This window comes from Scomber japonicus, chromosome 5, assembly GCF_027409825.1.
Source record: "Scomber japonicus isolate fScoJap1 chromosome 5, fScoJap1.pri, whole genome shotgun sequence".
Classification (NCBI taxonomy): domain Eukaryota; kingdom Metazoa; phylum Chordata; class Actinopteri; order Scombriformes; family Scombridae; genus Scomber; species Scomber japonicus.
The window spans coordinates 1,127,546-1,150,726 of record NC_070582.1 but is presented as its reverse complement, the minus strand read 5'-3'; the positions used below and the strand labels follow the sequence as shown (position 1 = coordinate 1,150,726).

Here is a 23,181-nt window from a genome sequence, read left to right as displayed (position 1 = left end):
GAGAGGGAGAGACAGAGAGAGAGGGTGAGAGAGAGAGGAAGAGAGAGACAGAGAGAGAGAGAGAGAGGGAGAGAGAGAGAGACAGAGAGAGAGACAGAGACAGAGAGAGAGAGACAGAGAGAGACAGAGAGAGAGAGAGGGAGAGAGGGAGAGAGAGAGACAGAGAGACAGAGAGACATAGAGAGAGAGACAGAGAGAGAGACATAGAGAGAGACAGAGAGACATAGAGAGACAGAGAGAGAGACAGAGACATAGAAAGAGGGAGAGGGAGAGGGAGAGGGAGAGGGGGAGACATACAGAGCGACAGAGAGGGGGGAGAGAGAGAGAGGGAGAGGGGGAGCGACAGAGAGAGAGAGAGAGAGAGAGACAGAGAGAGAGAGAGAGAGACAGAGAGAGAGAGAGAGACATAGAGAGAGAGAGAGAGAGAGAGACAGAGAGAGAGAGCAGCCTTATTCAAGCTCACTCAACCACACACACATACTGGTTTTCCATGTTAGATAGGAACCACCTTTTTAATCATCACATGTGGGGACTACCTTTTCATAAAGCTTCTAGAAGTATGAAAAAATGCACAACTTCAATCTTCAATAGATAAATAACTGATTATCACGAAGATAAATGGGGAAAAATCAAGTGAACATGAGGACCTCATTGTTATACTATCTGCATAATTCAGTCACATGTGATTAGTGGAGACCTCACAACAATAATGCATGTTACTAATGACAAGTAACACGCATCTATCGAGACCATTGATAGGAATATGAGTGTGATTCAGGCAAATCTGAGCTCAAACTGTGAGCCACGTAAAAAAAAGTTCATTGGAATTTTTATTTTCTAGAGCCTGAGATAGTTTTGTGACTTATAAACCTTATAATCCTCATCGTTGTGTTACAGGTGTGCAGCAGTCTTCGTGCAGCCGTACAGATTCTCTCGCAGGAAGGCCAGCGTCTTCCTCCAGGAGTCTTCCTGAGCGCGGGAATGTGGCAGCGTGTCTCCGCCCCACAGAGCCATCACTGCAAAGACGACAGGAAACAGAAACACAGTTAACCTCCAGTCGTTCGGAGCGTCTGTAACTAGGGGGGGGGAATCGAGAACCGGTTCCAGCTGAGAACCGGTTCCAGTTGGTTCAATCCATCGACATCATTTGCCTTTATACTTAACGATTCTCTCATCGATGCCTTTCTTTCATGTGACTTGCAAAATAATGACGTCAATCAGCAGCGCGAGCGACACCGCGGCGGAGAGAGTGTGCCACAGTGTCCAAAGTGTGGCTTCATTTCACTAAGAAGGAAGCTAACAGCTGTTCAGAGAGAAAGTGGAGGTTCCTCAGGTCGCGTGCAGCTGCAGCGTAAAGTCCAACTCCTCCCGTACTCCTCCGCTTGCTGTTACAAGCAGGTAGCTCTGCAGGCTGTATGATGGCTGAAGGAGGCGAGCAGCCCCCCCCCCCCCCCGCCCCTTGGAGGAAGAAGGTTGTTTTTTTCCCCACTAAAAATAATTAATTTATGTGGTGACTTGAGTTGCAGGTTTAGCCTCAGTTAAATGTTAAAACAAATATAAATCTGGATATAAAAATAATAATAAATAATAAACTGGATCCTGGATCTCTTACAGTATTAAGTAAATATGTATTTAAAATAAATAATAAAAAATAACTGAATTCTTTCTAAATAAAAAAATAAGTGCAGTCCTTTAACTGAGGCTAAACCTGCAACTCAAGTCACGACATAAATTCATTATTTTTTTTATTTTTTTTCCTTACTTCCCTACCTACATCCTCTCTTCCTTCCTTCCTTCCTTCCTTCATTCCTTCCTTCCTGCCTTCTTTTACTTCCTTCTTTTCCTTCCTTCCTTCCTACCTACCATCTTTCCTCCCTCCCTTTCTTCCTCATTTCCTTCCTTCCTTCCCTACATCCTCTCTTCCTTCCTTCCTTCCTTCCTTCCCTCCTCCCTCCCTTTCTTCCATCTTTCCTTCCTCCCTTTTTACAGTAGCCAAGTATTCCCATACAGCGAACTTGGTCCGTTTAGATGGGGGGGGGGCTGGGGGAGTTCGGGGGGCTCGCCTCCTTCAGCCATCATACAGCCTGCAGAGCTACCTGCTTGTAACAGCAGGAGGAGTACGGGAGGAGCATGGGAGGAGGAGGAGTGTGGGGGGAGTACGGGAGGAGTACGGGAGGAGGAAGAGTGTGGGGGGAGTACGGGAGGAGTACGGGAGGAGTACGGGAGGAGTACGGAAGGAGCATGGGAGGAGTACGGGAGGAGCATGGGAGGAGTACGGGAGGAGTACGGGAGGAGCATGGGAGGAGTACGGGAGGAGCATGGGAGGAGAACGGGAGGAGCGTGGGAGGAGCACGGGAGGAGTACGGGAGGAGTACGGGAGGAGCATGGGAGGAGTACGGGAGGAGTACGGGAGGAGTACGGGAGGAGGAGGAGTGTGGGAGGAGTACGGGAGGAGTACGGGAGGAGTACGGGAGGAGTACGGAAGGAGCATGGGAGGAGTACGGGAGGAGCATGGGAGGAGTACGGGAGGAGTACGGGAGGAGCATGGGAGGAGTACGGGAGGAGCATGGGAGGAGTACGGGAGGAGTACGGGAGGAGTACGGGAGGAGCATGGGAGGAGTACGGGAGGAGCATGGGAGGAGTACGGGAGGAGCATGGGAGGAGTACGGGAGGAGTACGGGAGGAGAACGGGAGGAGCATGGGAGGAGTACGGGAGGAGTACGGGAGGAGTACGGGAGGAGCATGGGAGGAGTACGGGAGGAGTACGAGAGGAGTACGGGAGGAGTACGGGAGGAGTGTGGGAGGAGTACGGGAGGAGTACGGGAGGAGTTTGGGAGGAGTACGGGAGGAGAACGGGAGGAGTACGGGAGGAGTACGGGAGGAGTACGGCAGGAGTACGGGAGGAGCATGGGAGGAGAACGGGAGGAGCATGGGAGGAGCACGGGAGGAGTACGGGAGGAGCATGGGAGGAGTACGGGAGGAGTACGGGAGGAGTACGGGAGGAGCATGGGAGGAGTACGGGAGGAGCATGGGAGGAGTACGGGAGGAGCATGGGAGGAGTACGGGAGGAGCATGGGAGGAGTACGGGAGGAGCATGGGAGGAGTACGGGAGGAGTACGGGAGGAGCATGGGAGGAGTACGGGAGGAGTACGGGAGGAGCGGTACTTTACGCTGCAGCTGCACGCGACCTGAGGGACCTCCACTTTCTCTCTGAAGAGCTGTTAGCTTTGGACCGCTTCTGTCTCTCCGCCATGGTGTCGCTCACGCTGCTGATTGACTCTCGCACAAGTGTGACGGTTCTCGATTCCCACCTCTCGTCTGTAACCCAGTCCACAGCTGAGCCCACCTTTCTGACGCTGGTTCACTGTCTTGAAGACGGTGGCTCTGAAGTGCGGCGTGTACGGAGGTTCAATCAGGTGACCGGCGTTCGGGTACGACAGGATGGTCAGCAGGTGGCTGTTCCCCGCCCGCTCCATCATCTCCTTCATCTGGAAAACAGGAAACATCATCTCATATCTGTGACGTGGCCTGGATATCATTTCTAAATCAATGGTTTTGGATGTTTTTGCTTCAAACACTGAATTTACCTTTTTCTGTTACTGTGAGATTTTAACATGTTTGGAATTACAGAATTAAATCTAAACTAGTCTGTGACAAGCACAAACAGGACAGCTCGCAAAAAAATGACAAATGATTAAACTCAAGAACCAGACCTTGACTGAAGGCATCTTAACCCTTGTATCGTCCTCCCGGGTCAAATTGACCCTTTCCTTCCTCCTTCCTTCCTTCCTTCCTTCCTTCCTTGACTCATCATTTTTTTTGAATGTTCTGCACAACACAAGCTGCTCTGCTGTCATGACACTGTGTGAGTGATGCAGGCTGAACTTAAAAGCACATAATGTTTCTTACTTTTTAATGTTTGCACAAGCCTGTGGCTAAATTCATCACCTGACAACTTTAGTAGCACTAATATTGACATTAATGTTAATTTGCACATTTTAGTTCCAGAAGTGTTTCTCAGTCCTATCTGAGGATTTACTGTTCTATTCAACTTGGGTTTAATTAGACTGCAGGTCTTTGGTTTTCAGGAAGGGAGGAAGATGGAAGGAAAGGATCCTTCCATCTTCCTCCCTTCCTTCCCCCCTTCCTTCCTTCCTTCCTTCCTTCCTTCCTTCCTTACTTCACTCGAGGACAACAGGAGGAAGAAAAATATTGAATTCCAGAAGAAAACTTTTTAATTATTTGTTGAGATTTGTGTAAAATTAGACCTGTCACAGTAATGACATTATCGACGTCCTGAGTGGAGACTGCAGAACGATTAAAGGTAAATAACTCCCCAGACATAATGAGAGTAGCGCCCGCTCTCCAACCGACCCCCCCCCCCCCTTCCCTCTGCTCGCAGTAATGACAGTAAACTCACGTCCTGTGCAGACTCGTTGGCCGGCCAGTTGTGATCGTCCTCTCCTACGACCAACATCACAGGAACCTGGATTCGTCCCATCTGCTCAGAGACAAACAGCAGCATTCAAACTTTTACCCACTTTACATTCAAGGAAAATTAAACTCATGTCAAAATGTCTGAATGGGTTTTAAAAATGGCGGTTTCAATCTTCTGTCCAATTTAGATAGTCTCTCATTTTTTCCAAATTTGAAAACAGCATCACCCTCTTTGCTGTTTATCTGAAATAAATCCAAGTTATGTGAAAGCTTTTTAAGTTGCAGTTCACCACGTTCAGCCACCAGATGTCGCACTACAGCATGACTAACCCCAACCCTGTCTCACACAAAAACAAATGTGTGCTATCTATCCATCTATCCATCTATCTATCTATCCATCTATCTATCTATCTATCTATCTATCTATCTATCTATCTATCTATCTATCTATCACCCAAGAGACAAACTGTCCAAGGAATAAGAAAATAAATTAATTTGGGCCTAATAGTGAAAACATATAAGAGCAAGCACAAAATTGTGATGTGTTGAATTTCAAGGTAAAAAACTACCATGAAAAAAAAACTGAAACTAAAAGAATAAAAGAGAGAGAGAGGTTGTGGCTGACTTTACTTGTAAGCGTTTTTGAGCACTGGTAAAAGGAAGGAAGGAAGGAAGGAAGGAAGGAAGGAAGGAAGGAAGGAAGGAAGGAAGGAAGGAAGGAAAGGAGGGAGGGAGGGAGGAAGGAAGGAAGGTAGGTGGGAGGGAGGAAAGAAGGAAGGAAGGAGGGAAGGAAGGAAGGAAAGAGAAGGAGGGAGGGAGGAAAGAAGGACAGAAGAAAGGAAGGAAGCAAGGAAGGAAGGAAGGAAGGAAGGAAGGAAAGGAAGGAAGGAAAGGAAGGAAGGAAGAAGGAACAGTCAAAACAGATGTGGTCAATTTGACCCAGGAGAAAGAGACAGGTTGTGGCTGACTGAACTCACGTCCACTTTGAGTGCAGGGTCGGTGGGGATGGGCAGCAGCAGATCTCTCCAGATCACCTGGTTCTCCTCGTTGAAGCGAGTCTTCTCTGCGTTCCTGATCGGACAGAAAACAAAACTAAAATAAGACACTGAAAAAAACTTCAACCGACTCGACTCAAAGTATTCTGTGTGTGTCCTTTTCTTTCTCTCCTGACTTTAACTCACAGGCTGTGTTCAAAACTACATCCTACACACTTCTATACTACATACTACATACTTCTATACTACATACTACATACTTCTATACTACATACTACATACTACATCCTACACACTTCTATACTACATACTACATACTTCTATACTACATACTACATACTTCTATACTACATACTACATACTACATACTACATACTTCTATACTACATACTACATACTTCTATACTACATACTACATACTTCTATACTACATACTTCTATACTACATACTACATACTTCTATACTACATACTGCATACTTCTATACTACATACTTCTATACTACATACTACATACTTCTATACTACATACTTCTATACTACATACTACATACTTCTATACTACATACTACATACTTCTATACTACATACTTCCATACTACATACTTCTATACTACATACTTCTATACTACATACTACATACTTCTATACTACATACTACACACTACTATACTACATACTACATACTTCTATACTACATACTGCATACTTCTATACTACATACTTCTATACTACATACTTCTATACTACATAATACATACTTCTATACTACATACTACATACTTCTATACTACATACTTCTATACTACATACTTCTATACTACATACTTCATACTTCTATACTACATACTACATACTTCTATACTACATAATACATACTTCTATACTACATACTTCTATACTACATACTTCTATACTACATACTACATACTTCTATACTACATACTTCTATACTACATACTTCTATACTACATACTACATACTTCTATACTACATACTACATACTTCTATACTACATACTTCTATACTACATACTACATACTTCTATACTACATACTACATACTTCTATACTACATACTTCTATACTACATACTTCTATACTACATACTTCTATACAACACACTTCTATACTACATACTTCTATACTACATACTTCTATACAACACACTTCTATACTACATACTTCTATACTACATACTTCTATACTACTATACTACATACTTCTATACTACATACAACATACTTCTATACTACATACAACATACTACATACTTCCATACTACATACTTCTATACTACATACTACACACTTCTATACTACATACTTCTATACTACATACTACATACTTCTATACTACACACTTCTATACTACATACTACATACTACATACTACATACTTCTATACTACATACTTCTATACTACATACTACATACTTCTATACTACATACTTCTATACTACATACTTCTATGCTACATACTACATACTACATACTTCTATACTACATACTACATACTTCTATACTACACACTTCTATACTACATACTACATACTACATACTACATACTTCTATACTACATACTTCTATACTACATACTACATACTTCTATACTACATACTTCTATACTACATACTAAAGGACCAGATAGTAAGCCGACCGTTTACACTCATAGTTGTTGAGTTTTTGACATGAATGATAAAATAAGGATCAACTTACTTGTGGAAGTAACTCAGTATTTCTGCCACTGATCCATCGACCGGCTGCACGTGACTCCCACTGACACAGACCGCACACCTCAGCTGAGACATGAGATCAGATGAGATGAGATGAGATGAGATGTGTCTTTACTGGAGAAATTCAAATTAACCCTCCTGTTGTGTTCGAGTCAAGGAAATAAGGAAAGGAGGGAGGGAGGGAGGGAGGGAGGGAGGGAGGGAGGCAGGAAGGAGGGAAGGAAGAAAGGGGGATGGAGGAAGGAAGGAAGGGAGGAAAGGAAATAAGGAAGGAAGGAAGGAAGGAAGGAAGGACGGAGGAAAGAAGTAAAGAAGGAAGGTAGGAGGGTGGGAGGAAGGAAGGAAAGAAGGACAGAGGAGAGAAGGAAGGGAGGAAGGAAGGACGGAGGAAGGAAAGAAGGTAGGAAGGAGGGAGGAAGGAAGGAAGGAAGAAAGGAGGGGGAAAGGAGGAAGGAAAGGAGGGAGGAAAGGAAATAAGGAAGGAAGGAAGGACAGAGGAGAGAAGGAAGGGAGGAAGGAAGGACGGAGGAAGGAAAGAAGGTAGGAAGGAGGGGGGAAGGAAGGAAGGAAAGAAGAAAGGAGGGGGAAAGGAGGGAGGGAGGAAAGAAGGGAAGGAAGGAAGGAAGGAGGGAAGGAAGGAAGAGTCAAAACAGATGGGTCAATTTGACCCGGGAGCACAACAGGAGGGTTAACACACCAGTACAGGGGAGAGAAAGTAGCAGCGTAAAGGAAATACTACATACAGTAAAGAATATGTGCAATAAGCATACATTTACACACAGTACAGTGACCACGTTTAAAAAGAAAAAGGTTATATCTTTACACCTTAAATCTGAGTTTAAGTACCTCTGAGCATGATCTGTGACATCACAACCAGTTTGGAGCTGTAAGAGATTTTTAATGATGCAGCTCAAACATCAGAGGAGAGTAAACAGGAAGTCTTAAGTTAAAGGTTTATTTACTGGATCAAGGAGAAGTGAATGAATGATCAGTTTTATTTAGTTTTATTTGGATCCCCAGTAGCTGTTACCCAGGCAACAGCTACTGAATGATCAGTGCACGTTATGCTCTGATGCTCCTTTCTCTCCTCCAGGACTTTAAACCACACAGATAATAACACAGGTTGATGCCCATATATGGTCATATCCAACACATCTATAATGTACAGAGTTCAGTCTCCTGGTCTAAAGACTAAACACTGCTCAGCCTTCACTCAGGACCTTTGTCTTCCATCCATCACTATCAAACCTCTGCTGCATTCAGGGAAACAGGCAAACACATATCTGACCTCGGTCGCTATAGCAACACGATCAGATACTTCCTGTTTCCCCAAAAGGAGCAGACTCACTGCTTACCACTATCTAAAGGGGATACTGAGTCTAAACCAAGCCCTGGTGTGACCTCGCTATGACCACAGAGTCTAGTGTGATCCGGTGCATATTAATGATTGGTGCCAATATTCATCTTACACAAGCGTGATGATAGTTTTACTCACCTTTACAACTTCAGAGTAAGCGGCCATTTTCAGTGTAATACTGGTGCCGAAGGAGAGGCCCATCATGCCGATCCTGCTGCCGAGGACCTGAGGATGCTGCTGCAGGACTCTGTAGGCCGTCTGCAAGAAAACACCAGAAGAGCTCCAGTTTATATCCAACCTGGACTACAGTAAAGTACTAGTACCTCTAACTGTACTACAGTAAAGTACTAGTACCTCTAACTGTACTACAGTAAAGTACTAGTACCTCTAACTGTACTACAGTAAAGTACTAGTACCTCTAACTGTACTACAGTATAGTACTAGTACCTCTAACTGTACTACAGTAAAGTACTAGTACCTCTAACTGTACTACAGTAAAGTACTAGTACCTCTAACTGTACTACAGTAAAGTACTAGTACCTCTAACTGTACTACAGTATAGTACTAGTACCTCTAACTGTACTACAGTAAAGTACTAGTACCTCTAACTGTACTACAGTATAGTACAAGTACCTCTAACTGTACTACAGTATAGTACTAGTGCCTCTAACTGTACTACAGTAAAGTACAAGTACCTCTAACTGTACTACAGTAAAGTACAAGTACCTCTAACAGTACTACAGTAAAGTACAAGTACCTCTAACTGTACTACAGTATAGTACTAGTACCTCTAACTGTACTACAGTATAGTAGTAATAATATTTTATATTACAGTGATAAACGGACCTTTAGTTCTCTGCTGTGTCTCTATGGAGGTCGATGAACCTCTGAACTAGTTTTTATCAGTTTATTGAGACATAAACTGACAGATAACAGACACACAGTCTGCTGCCGACACCTTTAACCTACAAAACTCAACAATGACCCAGAGTCACTGATCCAGAGCTGGTTATTATTACCAGTACTTGTGATCTCCGTCTGTGTTAGACTGAACAAACCTCAAACCTTGTTTCCTGTTGTTATCTTTATTTAGACAGAAGACAGAAGGAAGAAAGGTAGGAAGTACAGATGGAAGGAAGGACAGAAGGAAGGAAGGGAGGAAGGACAGAAGGAAGAAAGGTAGGAAGAAAGGTAGGAAGAAAGGACAGATGGAAGAAAGGTAGGAAGGAAGGACAGATGGAAGAAAGGGAGGAAGGAAGGACAGAAGGAAGAAAGGGAGTAAGGACAGATGGAAGGAAGGGAGTAAGGACAGATGGACTGAAGGGAGGAAGGACAGAAGGAAGAAAGGGAGGAAGGAAGGACAGAAGGAAGAAAGGGAGGAAGGAAGGACAGATGGAAGGAAGGGAGGAAGGACAGATGGAAGGAAGGGAGGAAGGACGGAAGGAAGAAAGGTAGGAAGGAAGGACAGATGGAAGGAAGAGAGGAAGGACAGATGGACTGAAGGGAGGAAGGACAGAAGGAAGAAAGGGAGGAAGGAAGGACAGAAGGAAGAAAGGGAGGAAGGACAGAAGGAAGAAAGGTAGGAAGGAAGGACAGATGGAAGAAAGGTAGGAAGGAAGGACAGATGGAAGGACAGATGGAAGGAAGGTAGGAAGGAAGGACAGATGGAAGAAAGGGAGGAAGGAAGGACAGAAGGAAGAAAGGGAGTAAGGACAGATGGAAGGAAGGGAGGAAGGACAGATGGAAGGAAGGAAAAGAACACAGGAAGGAAAGTGGGCCGGATTGCTCCCCTCGGTGGGCCGGTTCTGGACCACGGGCCTCATGTTTGACACCCCTGTTTGTTAGACTTGCCTTGAAATGTAAAATAACAGAATTTTAAATATGCAATTCAAAACTCAACTCAACTTAATCGTGATTAACTATGGAAATTCTGCGATTAATCTCAATTAAAAAAATTAATCGTTTGACAGCCCTAATCATAACTAAATATTGGTGATTTTAACTAGTTTGGTGGCAGATAATGTGTTATATAGAGTCTGAGCTTCGGTGCCCCGTGTATTCGCATTATACGGATATACGCGGCGCTCCACTGGAGAACGACTCCACATGACACCAAAGTTGTCTCGGTGAGCGAATGATCGTATTTTATGCTAGTAATCAGGTCCAGGTAGCAGCCATAATATTCATGCTTTTACTAAAATCTCCTCTGACTGAACATTGATTTGATGTTCGTCAGGTTTACCTCAAAGTACGTGTTGTCCACCATCTTTCCAGTTTCCATGGTGATTTTAGGCGTCAGGTAGTCGAGGGCTAGGGAGGCAAAGCCGTGGGAGGCCAGCAGCGCCGACCGGTACTCCACCAGCTTCCCTCCGCCCCCCCACAGGTCCAGGAGGCCGGGGAAAGGTCCAGGTCCTTCAGAAACACCAAAGACACGACCATGAAGGTTTCTGCTGATGAAGGTTTTCGTCTTACCTCCAAGCAAACCCTTCACTCCTCCTGCAAGCACCTCCTGGTAGCACCTCCCATTAACACATCCTGCAAGCACCTCCCGCTAGCACCTCCTGCTAACACCTCCTAACATCTCCCGCTAGCACCTCCCATTAACACCTCCTGCAAGCTCCTCCCGCTAGCACTTCCTGCTAACACCTCCTGCTAGCACCTCCTAACATCTCCCGCTAGCACCTCCCGTTAACACCTCCTGAAAGCTCCTCCCGCTAGCACCTCCTGCTAACACCTCCTGCTAGCACCTCCTAACATCTCCCGCTAGCACCTCCCGTTAACACCTCCTGAAAGCTCCTCCCGCTAACACCTCCTGCTAGCACCTCCTGCTAGCACCTCCCACTAGCACATCCTGCTAGCACCTCCTAACGTCTCATTTCACTCCTGCTGCAGCGCTGAACTCACTCTGATGTCACTGGTCTGTTTCTCAGACCGTCAGACCTGAAACCTTCCTCCAGACTCTGGTCCTACCTGAGGGCAGGAAGAGGGTCGCAGTGAGTCCGCCCTCTGTGATCGGGACCCTCTGAACGCCGGGCGCCATGTACCAGCGCTCCACCAACACACCGGCAAGCGGCTCCTGAGCTGTGAAGCCTTCAGTTCGGTGACCCTGGTACACCGAGATCCTGATCTCCATGGGAGTCTGGACGTTCACCTTCCTCATCCTGAGGGATGATGGGAAAGACTCTGATGCTGATGGTTGATTCTGTATTTATTGGGATCATCTGAACAGCTCTGATCTGGTTGGCCTACCTGAGCCCAGGTTTGCTGCCTGGAACCGGTCTGAGGCTCCACAGCAGACCCATCGGTTCAACTCCAGAATATGTCCCACCCAGACTGACATCCTCTGAAACTAAAGAAAAAGGCATAAAAAAGGTATTTTTATTTTCATTCTTTTACATGGAAGGAGAAAGTATTTAAAAATAATGTCTGTCTGTGAGATCCAGATCTCAATGATGACGCTTTTCCACTATACAGTTCTAGCTCGGCTCGACTCGGTTTGGTATCGGGAACCTTTTCCATTACTATAGTTCCTCCTCAACGTGAGCGGGGTCGTCATAGCAACGCTGCATTAAACTGCCGTGACGACACAAACACATCAACAATGGAGGACATGGAGGTGATGGTGTACTTGCTGCTGTATGTGTCTTTCTGTCTCACACAAAGCAAGAGAAGAGAAACTAATCTCTGTAACGCTGTTGTTGGTATTTAAAGATGCCGGCTTTGATTCTTGTGTGGGACGGCTCATGACTCTTCCAGCGACTCTCTGACCAATCAGAGGCCGGCAGTCTGATGACGTCACATTTAGTATCAGCTCGGCTCACTTGAAACCTCGGCAGAGCAGGTACTAAAAAAGCAGCAGGTACCAGGTATTATCCCTGATGGAAATTAATCTTGCTGGAGCTGTATAGTGGAAAACAACATGAACCTGTTTAAATGAGATATTACATTAAAGAATAAATGAAAGCTGAAAGTGGAAAGTTTCTCTGCACTCATTGTAAGTCAGAGTTTAAGGTACGGAGCTATGAGCCGCCACCAATCGTGGTCCAGGTGTGAAACGTTAAGCCTGCAGGGCATTAAGACTGAGAGTCCACACTAAGCCGGATTCATTCATGAACACATCCTCTTCTCCTCATTTTGTTCCTGCAGCCAGAATCTAATGACAGTAACATACCACCTAGGGCTGTCAGCGTTAACATGTTAACCGCGCTGATGGAAAGTAAGAGAGCTACTGGACTTTTGAACGGCTTGTTTAACTTTAAAACACTTCCAGACGCTTCAGTTGACAAGTCAAAAGTAAAATGCAACCTGTGTCAAACGGAGTTTAACTACCACCGGAGTACGTGGAGTTTGAGTTAGCACCTCCACGCTAAACACCCAGGTGCAGCCAAGCCAGCCTCAGCTCCACCAAAGGAGCATTTTGGAGTGTGGGAGTCGCAGCAGAGCCGTGATTGATTCCCAGTTAAGACACTCTGGTAAGAAATGCTTTACATTATGGGCTTAAAACTGCCTTCAAATGGAAAATAACAGGATTTTAAACATGCAATTCAAAACGCCATTAATCGCGATTAACTATGGAAATTCTGCGATTAATCGCGATTAAAAAATTAATCGTTTGACAACCCTAATTCCACCATATCTCTACTTTAAATGAGTATTATTATTTTCCAGGTGTGTGCACCGTGTACCGTTCACTGTCCCGCTGGCGTTGGAGATGTAGTGAGCGAACGCCTCCCATGTGTACTGGTCTTCACACTGGTGCAGAGCGTGGACCGTCAGCTGAGAGCCAGGAGAGACATTCTGGACCAGGACGGTGAACTTCTCATCCACCAGTCCTCTGGACGGCTCCACCGACAGCTTCACACAACACTGTTTCCTGTCCATGCTGAGCCCGAGCAGACCTGAGACCGGTACCTCCGAACCTGGACCAGACAAAACCATCTGACTGGACTGATAACTTTCATGACATGCTTAAATACAGGAGATGTTGATTTAGTGGATCAGGACGACACTTTAAGATCTCTGCATTAAGAGGATTGTGTGTGTTTTGGATCCAAACCAACAATTAAATGATCTACTAACATGTCGTGTGTGTGTGTGTGAGTATGTGTGTGTGTGCGTGTGTGTGTGTGTGTGTGTGAGTATGTGTGTGTGTGTGTGTGTGTGTGTGTGTGTGTGTGTGTGTGTGTGTATGTGTGTGTGTGTGTGTGTGTGTATGTGTGTGTGTGTGTGTGTGTGTGTGTGTGTGTGTGTGTGTGTGTGTGTGTGTGTGTGTGTAAGTAAAGGCACAGAAGAATCAGCTAAATGTGCACAGTGTTATATAATTAGAGTGTAAGAGACATAGATGAAGATAGCAGCACGGTGTATTGAGTGTGTGTGTGTGTGTGGAGTGAGTGGGTGGTCCTCATGGAGTAGGCGTGTGTGCGTGCGGAGGTGTGTGTGCGTAAAGGTGGGCACTCACCGGTGATCCAGATGAGGAAGAGAGAGTCGGGTTTGGGGAGAAGCCATAATTTTTGTTGACCGCTTTTCACCGTTCAGTTATCACCCCTTTTTTATCAGTTTAACCCGCTGGTTTCAGTTATTCATTCATCCATCCCTGTTGTGTTGTTTATGCACAATAAATGCACCGTTTGAATACTTTAAGAGGCTGTTATCATAATTTAGTAGCGCGTCACAAATTGACTTATCTGAGGACCCAACCTACTCTCCGCGGCCAAAGGTTTATGTGTGCCGCAACATTTGTCAACAAAAAAGGCGTTTAATGAAAATCATCAAGCCGCGCAACAGGAATCAAGTCGTCACGCACCGACTAGCCTGGGAACAAAGAGCCACCACAGCTAAGTGTCACACCACGCCATCCACCTCACCTGGGAGCAGGTAGGCCTGAACCTGTTGATGTTTGTGGATCAAGCAATCCGCTGCGATTGGAATGCATTGTGTCAAATGAGGAAAGGAGGACAATGTATTAAATGGATGTTTACGCTGGTTGTATTGGCGCATTGATGGTGGCGCAACTTCTCCGTGCTTTATTGGATTGTGATGTCGGGACTTTGTGGCATAAATAAGTTGCGGCTGATGTTGTCTAACGGCCTATTGCTGGTTGAAATGCTTGGATCGAATCTGCTCTGTCAATGAATTAAATGCAATGTCTATGGATGGATTTGAATGTGCTCTTGAATGAAACGTGATTGTGTTGCTTCATACAAAATACAATCTAATGGAAATGAGTCAAATAAATGATGATGCTGAATGTTTAAACATGGAACGTGAAAAGAGGGAAATCAAACTGACGGCCAAGGCTTTGGAAAATAAAATTGAACGGCTGCAGCACGAGCGCAAAACTGCCGTTCATAAAATCAAAGACCTCATTCCGCAGTTAAAAGCGCACATGAAATCAAAAGAAAATGTAACTGAAATCTCCTCACAACTGAATAACTTGAATGCACTGCGTAAAAAGGCCACGGACCTGCACAACGAATTATTGCCACTGCTTCCCGATGATGAGGATAAAAAACAAAAAGAGTGGTTTTCCAGCATTATGGATTACAGTGATGCATTCAAGGAACAAGTGGAAAAATGGATAAAGGAAAATCCGCATGAAAACTCAAATGAATTGCCACTTCAGACAACTTTTGAACAACCAACAAAGGAAATAAATCTTTTCGAAGAACAAATGCCTGTTGAAAAAAGCAAGGGTTTGTCTGATGTTGAACCCCCAGTACCTGTTGCCACTGTAAAAGATCCTCAGGATGAACTACAGCCCTGTGACAGCATCTCAAATGCAACCAAGAAGTCACGCTCACATCATTCCTCATCCTCATCTTCACGCTCATCTGCTCGCTTAAAAACAGAAGCAAATATTGCAATTTTGGCAGCAAAACAAAAGGCATTAAAGGAAAAGCATGCATTGGATGAAGAGGAATTAAAGCTACGCAAAAGAAGGGAACAGCTGGTACTGGAGAATCAAATTGCTGAGGAAATGGCAAAACTAAGTGTTATAAAATCACAAAGCGGCGTTGGTGGTAAATCAAAGTCAAAAGTTTCAGATGGGATGAACTCATACTTGGAAAAGATATGCTCAAAACAACAACTTAACATCAATGCCACCGAATTTGTCTCATCACTGCCAGTTAAACTAAGACCCAACACAATGGAAACCACTCAGGCAACTGTGAAGCCTAAAGTCACTCACTTACCCGACATACAACATCTCCCAGGTCCTTCATACATGCTGCAACGTTATTTAACGGCCCCTGAAGATCCTGTGACCAATGTTACACAAACTGAGGCATCACAAAATGACAGTGTGCTAGACATAATGAGAAAACAAAATGAAATTTCAACTCTTTTAATGCAACAACAATGCCTCTCAGCACTCCCAAAGAGAGAAATTCCCATTTTTGATGGTAACCCACTTAAATACCATTCCTTTATTAAAGCATTTGAAAATGGAGTTGAACGGAACACCAATAACAACTGTGACAGACTTTACTTCCTTGAACAGCACACCAAAGGGCATGCAAAGGGACTAGTGAGGAGTTGTCAGCACATTGAGTCGGGCAGAGGATATGTGAAGGCGAAGGCTTTGTTGAAAGAGCATTATGGCAATGAGCAAAAGGTGGCAGCAGCATACATGGAGAGAGCTTTGTCATGGCCCACTATCAAAACAGAGGATGTGAAAGCCCTACAGGAGTACGGCCTCTTTCTGCGAGGATGCTGCAACGCAATGGAGGATGTGCAATATTTAAATGATCTGGACACACCCACAAACATGTTGGAAATCATTAAAAAACTACCGTACAAACTTCGAGACCGCTGGAGGTGCGATGCGTGTGACCTGCAGGAAAGATACAACAGAAGAGCAAGATTTACGGACATTGCCAACTTTGTGGAAAAACAGGTGAAAATCTTGACAGATCCTGTGTTTGGAAACATTCAGGACACTGTAATAACAACTAAACAAATGAAATACAAACCTCCCCCTCGCTCCAGCATTAAAGGAACCAGCTTTGCTACCACAGTGAATCGTGTGGAGAGAACAGCTCAACCTGTGAATAAAGCTGCAGACATAAAACCGCCAGGTAAGAAGATCTGTCCCTGCTGCACTGGAGGACACACATTGGATGTGTGTGCACGGTTGGAAAAAATGTCACACAAACAGAAAATCGACTTCCTGAAGGAAAATGGTGCTTGTTTTCGCTGCTTGTGTATAGGACACATTAGCAAAAATTGCCAAAGGAAGATTTCCTGCTCTAAGTGTGGTCAAAGACATCCAACTGTGCTTCATAAGGACAGTGTGGCAACTGCGGAACCGGCTGAGAGAAGCAATCAGGTTGCAGTGGAGGACACCTTGGTTTCCAGTGGGCTTACAGGGGCTGGTGAGATGGATTGCAAGCTTCCTATCGTGCCGATCCAAGTGAAGGCGAAGAAGGGCAATAAAATCATTCTCACCTATGCCTTTCTGGACCAGGGCAGTACTGCAGTGTTCTGTACTGAGAGCCTGAAGCAGAAGCTCAATTTGTCTGGGAAGAGAGCCAACATTCTTCTCAGGACCATGGGGCAGGAGAAGGTGGTCAGTAGCTACATCGTGCCAGAGCTGGAGGTGGCAGCACTTGAGGATGACAGCTTCATTGAGCTGCCAAAAGCGTATACTCAGCTGTCAATGCCAGTCCACAAAGCAAACATACCCACAAATAAGGATCTGACAAGTTGGCCATATTTAAAACACATCTCCTTACCACAGATTGAGGCTGGAATTGAGTTGCTGATAGGAACGAATGTGCCACGAGCCATGGAACCACTGGAGGTCATCCACAGTGAGCATAATGGACCCTATGCTATAAGGACAGCACTGGGCTGGACGGTAAATGGACCACTGACAGGAAACGGTGGAGAGGCCAATTACTGTGAGCAGCCAGTAACTGTGAATCATGTGTCCATTGTGAATCTGGATGAACTGTGGCAACAGCAATTTAAGATGGACTTTCCAGAATCAGCTGTGGAGGAACAAGTTGGTCTGTCTAGAGAAGACCTGAGGTTTATGGACATGGTCACAAAGTCAGCCAAACATGTTAATGGTCATTACCAGGTTGCCCTGCCTTTGAAAAATTCAAATGTCAGCATGCCAAATAACAGGAAAGTGGTGGAGCAACGTCAAAACCACCTGAAGAGGAGGCTTCAGAGGGATCCAGTGTTTTACAAGGAGTATAACACATTTATTAACGATTTACTTGATAAAGGCTATGCTGAGAGAGTTCCTGAGGGAGAGCTGGAAAGAAATGATGGCAAGGTCTGGTACATACCGCACCATGGTGTCCACCACCCGACAAAGGGAAAACTTAGAGTTGTGTTTGATTGTGGTGCGAGTTACAAGGGACAATCTCTGAATGAAGAGTTGTTGCAAGGGCCCGATCTAACCAGCTCACTAATTGGTGTTGTGACCAGGTTCAGGAGGGAACCTGTGGTCATCATGGCTGACATAGAAGCTATGTTTCATCAGGTGCATGTGCCCCCAGATGATGCTGATCTGCTGCGATTCCTCTGGTGGCCACAAGGAGACTTGAACCAAGCACCATGTGAATACAGGATGAAGGTGCATCTTTTCGGAGCTACATCCTCCCCTAGCTGCGCCAACTTTGCCCTCAGGAAATGTGCAGAGGATTTTGGACATAAGCATAAGGAGGAGACAGTGGACAAACTGCAGCACTGTTTTTATGTGGATGATTGTTTGGTGGCAGTTGCAACAGAGGAGGAAGCAACGACCCTCTGTCATGAGCTCATGTCTCTGTGTGCCAAAGGGGGATTCTGTTTGACCAAGTGGCACAGTAACAGATCTGAAGTGCTCAAGACCATCCCAGAGCCTCGCAGAGCTAAAGGTGTGGAGCAGTTGGATCTGGACCGGGAGTTTGTGGCCATTGAAAGAGTGCTGGGTGTGGAGTGGTGCATTAAGTCAGACAACTTTAAATTCAAAATTGTATGGAAAGACAGACCACTCAACCGCAGAGGCATCCTTTCTACTGTAAGCTCCATTTACGACCCCCTCGGCATGTTAAGTCCCCTTGTTCTGACAGCAAAAAGGATTTTGAGAGATTTGTGCAGAAGAGGAGTTGGTTGGGATGACCCTATACCAGAGACTGTGTCCAAAGAGTGGCTTAAGTGGGTGCAAGGGCTCCACCTACTGGACAACTTTGAGCTACCCAGATGTTTGAAACCTCTGGAGTTTGGGCATGTTGTTACTGCACAATTACACCATTTCTGCGACGCTTCTGAGGAAGGCTATGGTACAGTCACTTACCTGCTGTTACAGAACGAGCACCATCAAAAGCACACTGCTTTCATTATGGGAAAGGCTCGTGTTGCCCCACTGAAGACAGTTACAATTCCAAGAATGGAACTGATTGCAGCAACGATGGCCAGTCGCATAGATGTTCTGTGGAAGAAAGAGCTACACATGAGTCTTCAGGAATCTGTGTTTTGGACTGATAGTGCTTCTGTGCTAAAATACATTAACAACGAAAGCTCCAGATTTAAGGTGTTTGTTGCCAATCGTGTTTCTGAGATCCTGAAATCAACTCGCCCTGCTCAGTGGAGGTACGTGGATACAGCTTCAAATCCAGCAGACACAGCATCCAGAGGGGTTAAAGTGGAAGCATTTCTGAAGGACAGACTCTGGTTAACGGGACCTCTGTTTCTTTGTCAACCTGAATCAGAATGGCCTGTGAACCCTGAGCCTGTGAGCCATCTCCCCCAGGAAGATCCAGAGGTGAAGAAAAGTGTTGTTGTCAATGCTGTACAAGCTGAAGAGGATCCCACTACTCACCTGATCCATCATTATTCCTCGTGGATCTGCTTGAAAAAAGCTGTGGCATGGTGGTTGAAATACAAGGAGTGGTTGAGGTCCTGTGTCAGGAAGAGGAAAAGGTTAACAGCCAACCAGAGTGAAGAGGGCACACGGCAACAGAGCATTGTGGAGCAAGAAAAGTGCACATTTAAAGGAGCAGTGGTTCTGGGAGCTCTTACAGTGGAGGACATTGACAAGGCTGAGTTGGCCATAATTCAGTTTTGCCAGAGAAGAAGATTTTTTGAGGAGCTCTCTTGTCTGGAAAAGCAACAAAATGCCAAGAAAAGTAGTAACCTGTATAAGTTGTGTCCAAGGCTGGAGGATGGAGTCTTGCGTGTGGGAGGACGGCTTAGCAAAGCAGCACTGCCTTTGGAGTCTAAGCATCCTATCATTCTGGCAAAAGATCTTCATATTTCTACCCTGCTACTGAGAAATATCCATCAAGAGGTAGGACACAGCGGTCGCAACCACATGTTGTCCAAGCTCAGGGAGAAATATTGGATGACAGGAGCAAGCACTGCCATTAGGAGGGTTCTGTCAAAGTGCACCATCTGCAGAAGACTCAATGCCACTCCAGTTTGCCAGCAGATGGCAGACTTGCCGACAGACAGACTCAAGCCTGATGAACCCCCATTCACTTGTGTAGGGGTCGACTATTTTGGACCCATTGAAGTGAGGAGCAGGAGGAGTACAGTGAAGAGGTATGGTGTCCTGTTTACCTGCCTTGTATTGAGAGCTATTCACATTGAGGTGGCATCTTCTTTGGACACTGACTCCTTCATAAATGCACTGAGGCGCTTTATAGCCAGAAGAGGACAGGTCCGCGAGCTGCGCTCTGATAATGGGACTAACTTTGTGGGTGCAGAACGTGAGTTAAAAACAGCTATTGCGCAGTGGAACCAGGTACAGGTGCATGATGTGTTACTCCAAAAGGGCATTAAGTGGACATTCAACCCCCCTGCAAGATCACATCATGGAGGAGTGTGGGAAAGGCTTATTAGATCGGTGAGGAAAGTTCTGAACTCCACTCTCAAAGCACAACGTTTGGATGAGGAGGGACTCCACACAGTTCTTTGTGAAGTGGAAGCCATTGTCAACAGCAGGCCCATCACCAAGGCCTCCACCGATCCCAACGACCTGGAAGCACTGACGCCGAACCATCTGCTACTGCTTAAAAACCAGCCTTCATTTCCACCTGGAGAGTTCCAAGCAGCCGACCTGTACACATAGAGAAGATGGAGGCAAGTCCAGTATGTATCTGATTTGTTCTGGAAGCGCTGGACAAAGGAGTACCTGCCTCTGTTACAGGAACGACAGAGATGGACTGGAGTCCAGAGGAATCTTGTTGCAGGAGATCTGGTCTTGCTTATGGACAGTACCGCACCACGTAATTCTTGGATTATGGGACGTGTCCTGCAAACTTTTCCGGATCGCAAGGGATTTGTGCGTCAAATTCGGATCAAGACGAGAACTAGTTGCCTGGACAGACCCATATCCAAGGTGTGTTTGTTGCTGGAGGAGGAGGCAGCATAAGGACGTTGCTGACCTCTATATGGACTTTGTTTTTCCAGACCTGATCTGGACTTCGCGCTAATCGGTCATAGACCAGAAGAAGGAATATCTTTAATGACTTATTCATGAACTTGAGCAATTTATTGGACATTTTTTTTTGCATTTTTTCTGAAATTGATATGACGATTTATTATGTCTCTTATTGTGTTATGAAATATGAATTATTATGTGGGACCTAATAATTAGGGGCTGGTGTGTAAGAGACATAGATGAAGATAGCAGCACGGTGTATTGAGTGTGTGTGTGTGTGTGGAGTGAGTGGGTGGTCCTCATGGAGTAGGCGTGTGTGCGTGCGGAGGTGTGTGTGCGTAAAGGTGGGCACTCACCGGTGATCCAGATGAGGAAGAGAGAGTCGGGTTTGGGGAGAAGCCATAATTTTTGTTGACCGCTTTTCACCGTTCAGTTATCACCCCTTTTTTATCAGTTTAACCCGCTGGTTTCAGTTATTCATTCATCCATCCCTGTTGTGTTGTTTATGCACAATAAATGCACCGTTTGAATACTTTAAGAGGCTGTTATCATAATTTAGTAGCGCGTCACAAATTGACTTATCTGAGGACCCAACCTACTCTCCGCGGCCAAAGGTTTATGTGTGCCGCAACAAGAGTATATTAGGTCTATACTATCAAACACATATAAGAGCCAATTTCAGATACTTAGATACTTTGGGTAGATTAATAGTACCAGTGCTGCATCATATTATATATTATAATAATAATAATAATACATTTTATTTATACCTTTCACAAATACACTGAAAACTAATTTAAACAAAGCAAAGAGTCATGATGACAAATCTGCATCTGAAAAATAACTAAAGCTGTTAAATAAATGTAGTGGAGTAGAAAGTACCTTAAACTGTACTGCAGTAAAGTACGAGTACCTCTAACTGTACTACAGTAAAGTACAAGTACCTCTAACTGTACTGCAGTAAAGTACTAGTACCTCTAACTGTCCTGCAGTAAAGTACTAGTACCTCTAACTGTACTACAGTAAAGTACTAGTACCTCTAACAGTACTACAGTAAAGTACCTCAGACTCAGAGTACTACCTGTGTACTTGTCAGCTGTCTCCAGGTTTGTTGTCAGCTTGGTTTCTGGAAATGAAGCAGAAACAGAATCACTGAGTGTTTCACCGCAGCTCTGACTTCACTCAACCACCACAGTCTAAAGTTCACCTCCGTCAACTCCGCCCTCTGCTCCTCCCGCAGAGTCTGGACCAGGTCTGGACCCGGTGTGTCTGCTCCTCCCGCAGAGTCGGGACCTGGTGTGTCGCTGTTTCCTGCTGCTCTGCGTCCGAACAGATCGAGCTGTGCAACTGACGTCATTACGGCTCAACGGACGGAGCGTGGAGCCGCTGAAAAGCACCTACTGTCAGATCCAACATGGCGGCTCCTGTGTTACAGTTTCTTCAACACAACATTTCCACTACTAACAGGTTCTCCTCTGTACACAGACTCACAGATTAGTGGGAAAATGTTTAACTTTTCTAACTTTTCTAACTTTTCTAACAGTTACCGAGATGTAACAGGTCTGTGAAAGAAACTATAACTATAAACTATATATATATTTAATATACTATAAACTAAATTTCTTTTTTTTTTCACCAACAAGTGATAAACATGTTAAATCCGACAGGTTTACAATGTAATAAATAATATGTGTGTACTCAGTGATTTAATTAGCATGTTAGAACAGGAGCAGACATGTTACTGTACTATATGTGATATATCTACGTTCCTTAATTCAGCAATAGTATCATAGATAGAAGATATTTCTATTACACACGGCTCCCAATATTGAAATAAGATTATTGTTTATTTACTTACTATATTTATTTTTCTTCATCAGTTTCTGTCTTATGTCTCTTTTGCTTTGTACGGTTTTATTTCCGCTTGTGTTTTTGTGATTAATTATATCTTTATTACATTTAAACTGTTGAACTGTTGTTTGTCTTGTAATGTTACTGTGCTGCTAATAAAGTTGATTTCTTTTAAAAGTGTGAAAAACTTCTTCTTCGTGAGTTTATTTGGTGGTTGGAAAACAACACAACACATTATCGCCACCTGGTGACATTAAACTAAAGAAGCTCAAAACGTTTTCATTCTTTCTTTCTTTCTTTTACTTCTTTTCTTTTTCTTTTTCTTTCTTTCTTTCTTTTCTTTACTTCCTTTCTTTTTCTTCTTTCTTTTCTTTCTTTCCTTTCTTTCCCTTTCTTTCTGTCTTTCTTTTACTTCCTTTCTTTTTCTTT

At 44.6% G+C, this 23,181-nt stretch overlaps 1 protein-coding gene across 1 annotated transcript; it reads right to left on the bottom strand.

The window, feature by feature from the left end:
* Positions 1 to 329: 329 nt before the first annotated feature.
* On the bottom strand, positions 330 to 22,077 carry LOC128359167 (peroxisomal succinyl-coenzyme A thioesterase-like). Its single transcript, XM_053319604.1, has 11 exons — positions 21,983 to 22,077; positions 13,208 to 13,441; positions 11,772 to 11,871; positions 11,493 to 11,683; positions 10,765 to 10,934; positions 8,661 to 8,780; positions 7,149 to 7,231; positions 5,415 to 5,508; positions 4,421 to 4,501; positions 3,347 to 3,488; positions 330 to 1,016 (listed from the first exon to the last, which is right to left on the bottom strand). Exons 2-11 carry the CDS (start codon positions 13,401 to 13,403, stop codon positions 892 to 894), a joined length of 1,302 nt encoding a protein of 433 aa, XP_053175579.1. The 5' UTR covers positions 13,404 to 13,441; positions 21,983 to 22,077; the 3' UTR covers positions 330 to 891.
* Positions 22,078 to 23,181: the final 1,104 nt, after the last annotated feature.

Bases quoted from the DNA above. Each gene is read 5' to 3' on its own strand.
- LOC128359167 (XM_053319604.1), bottom strand. From the start codon at position 13,403: ATGGACAGGAAACAGTGTTGTGTGAAGCTGTCGGTGGAGCCGTCCAGA. The intron at 11,684-11,771 runs GTAGGCCAACCA...ATCATCCCTCAG, and splicing joins GGCAGCAAACCTGGGCTCAG to GATGAGGAAGGTGAACGTCC. The intron at 4,502-5,414 runs GTGAGTTCAGTC...GTCTCTGAGCAG, and splicing joins ACCCTGCACTCAAAGTGGAC to ATGGGACGAATCCAGGTTCC.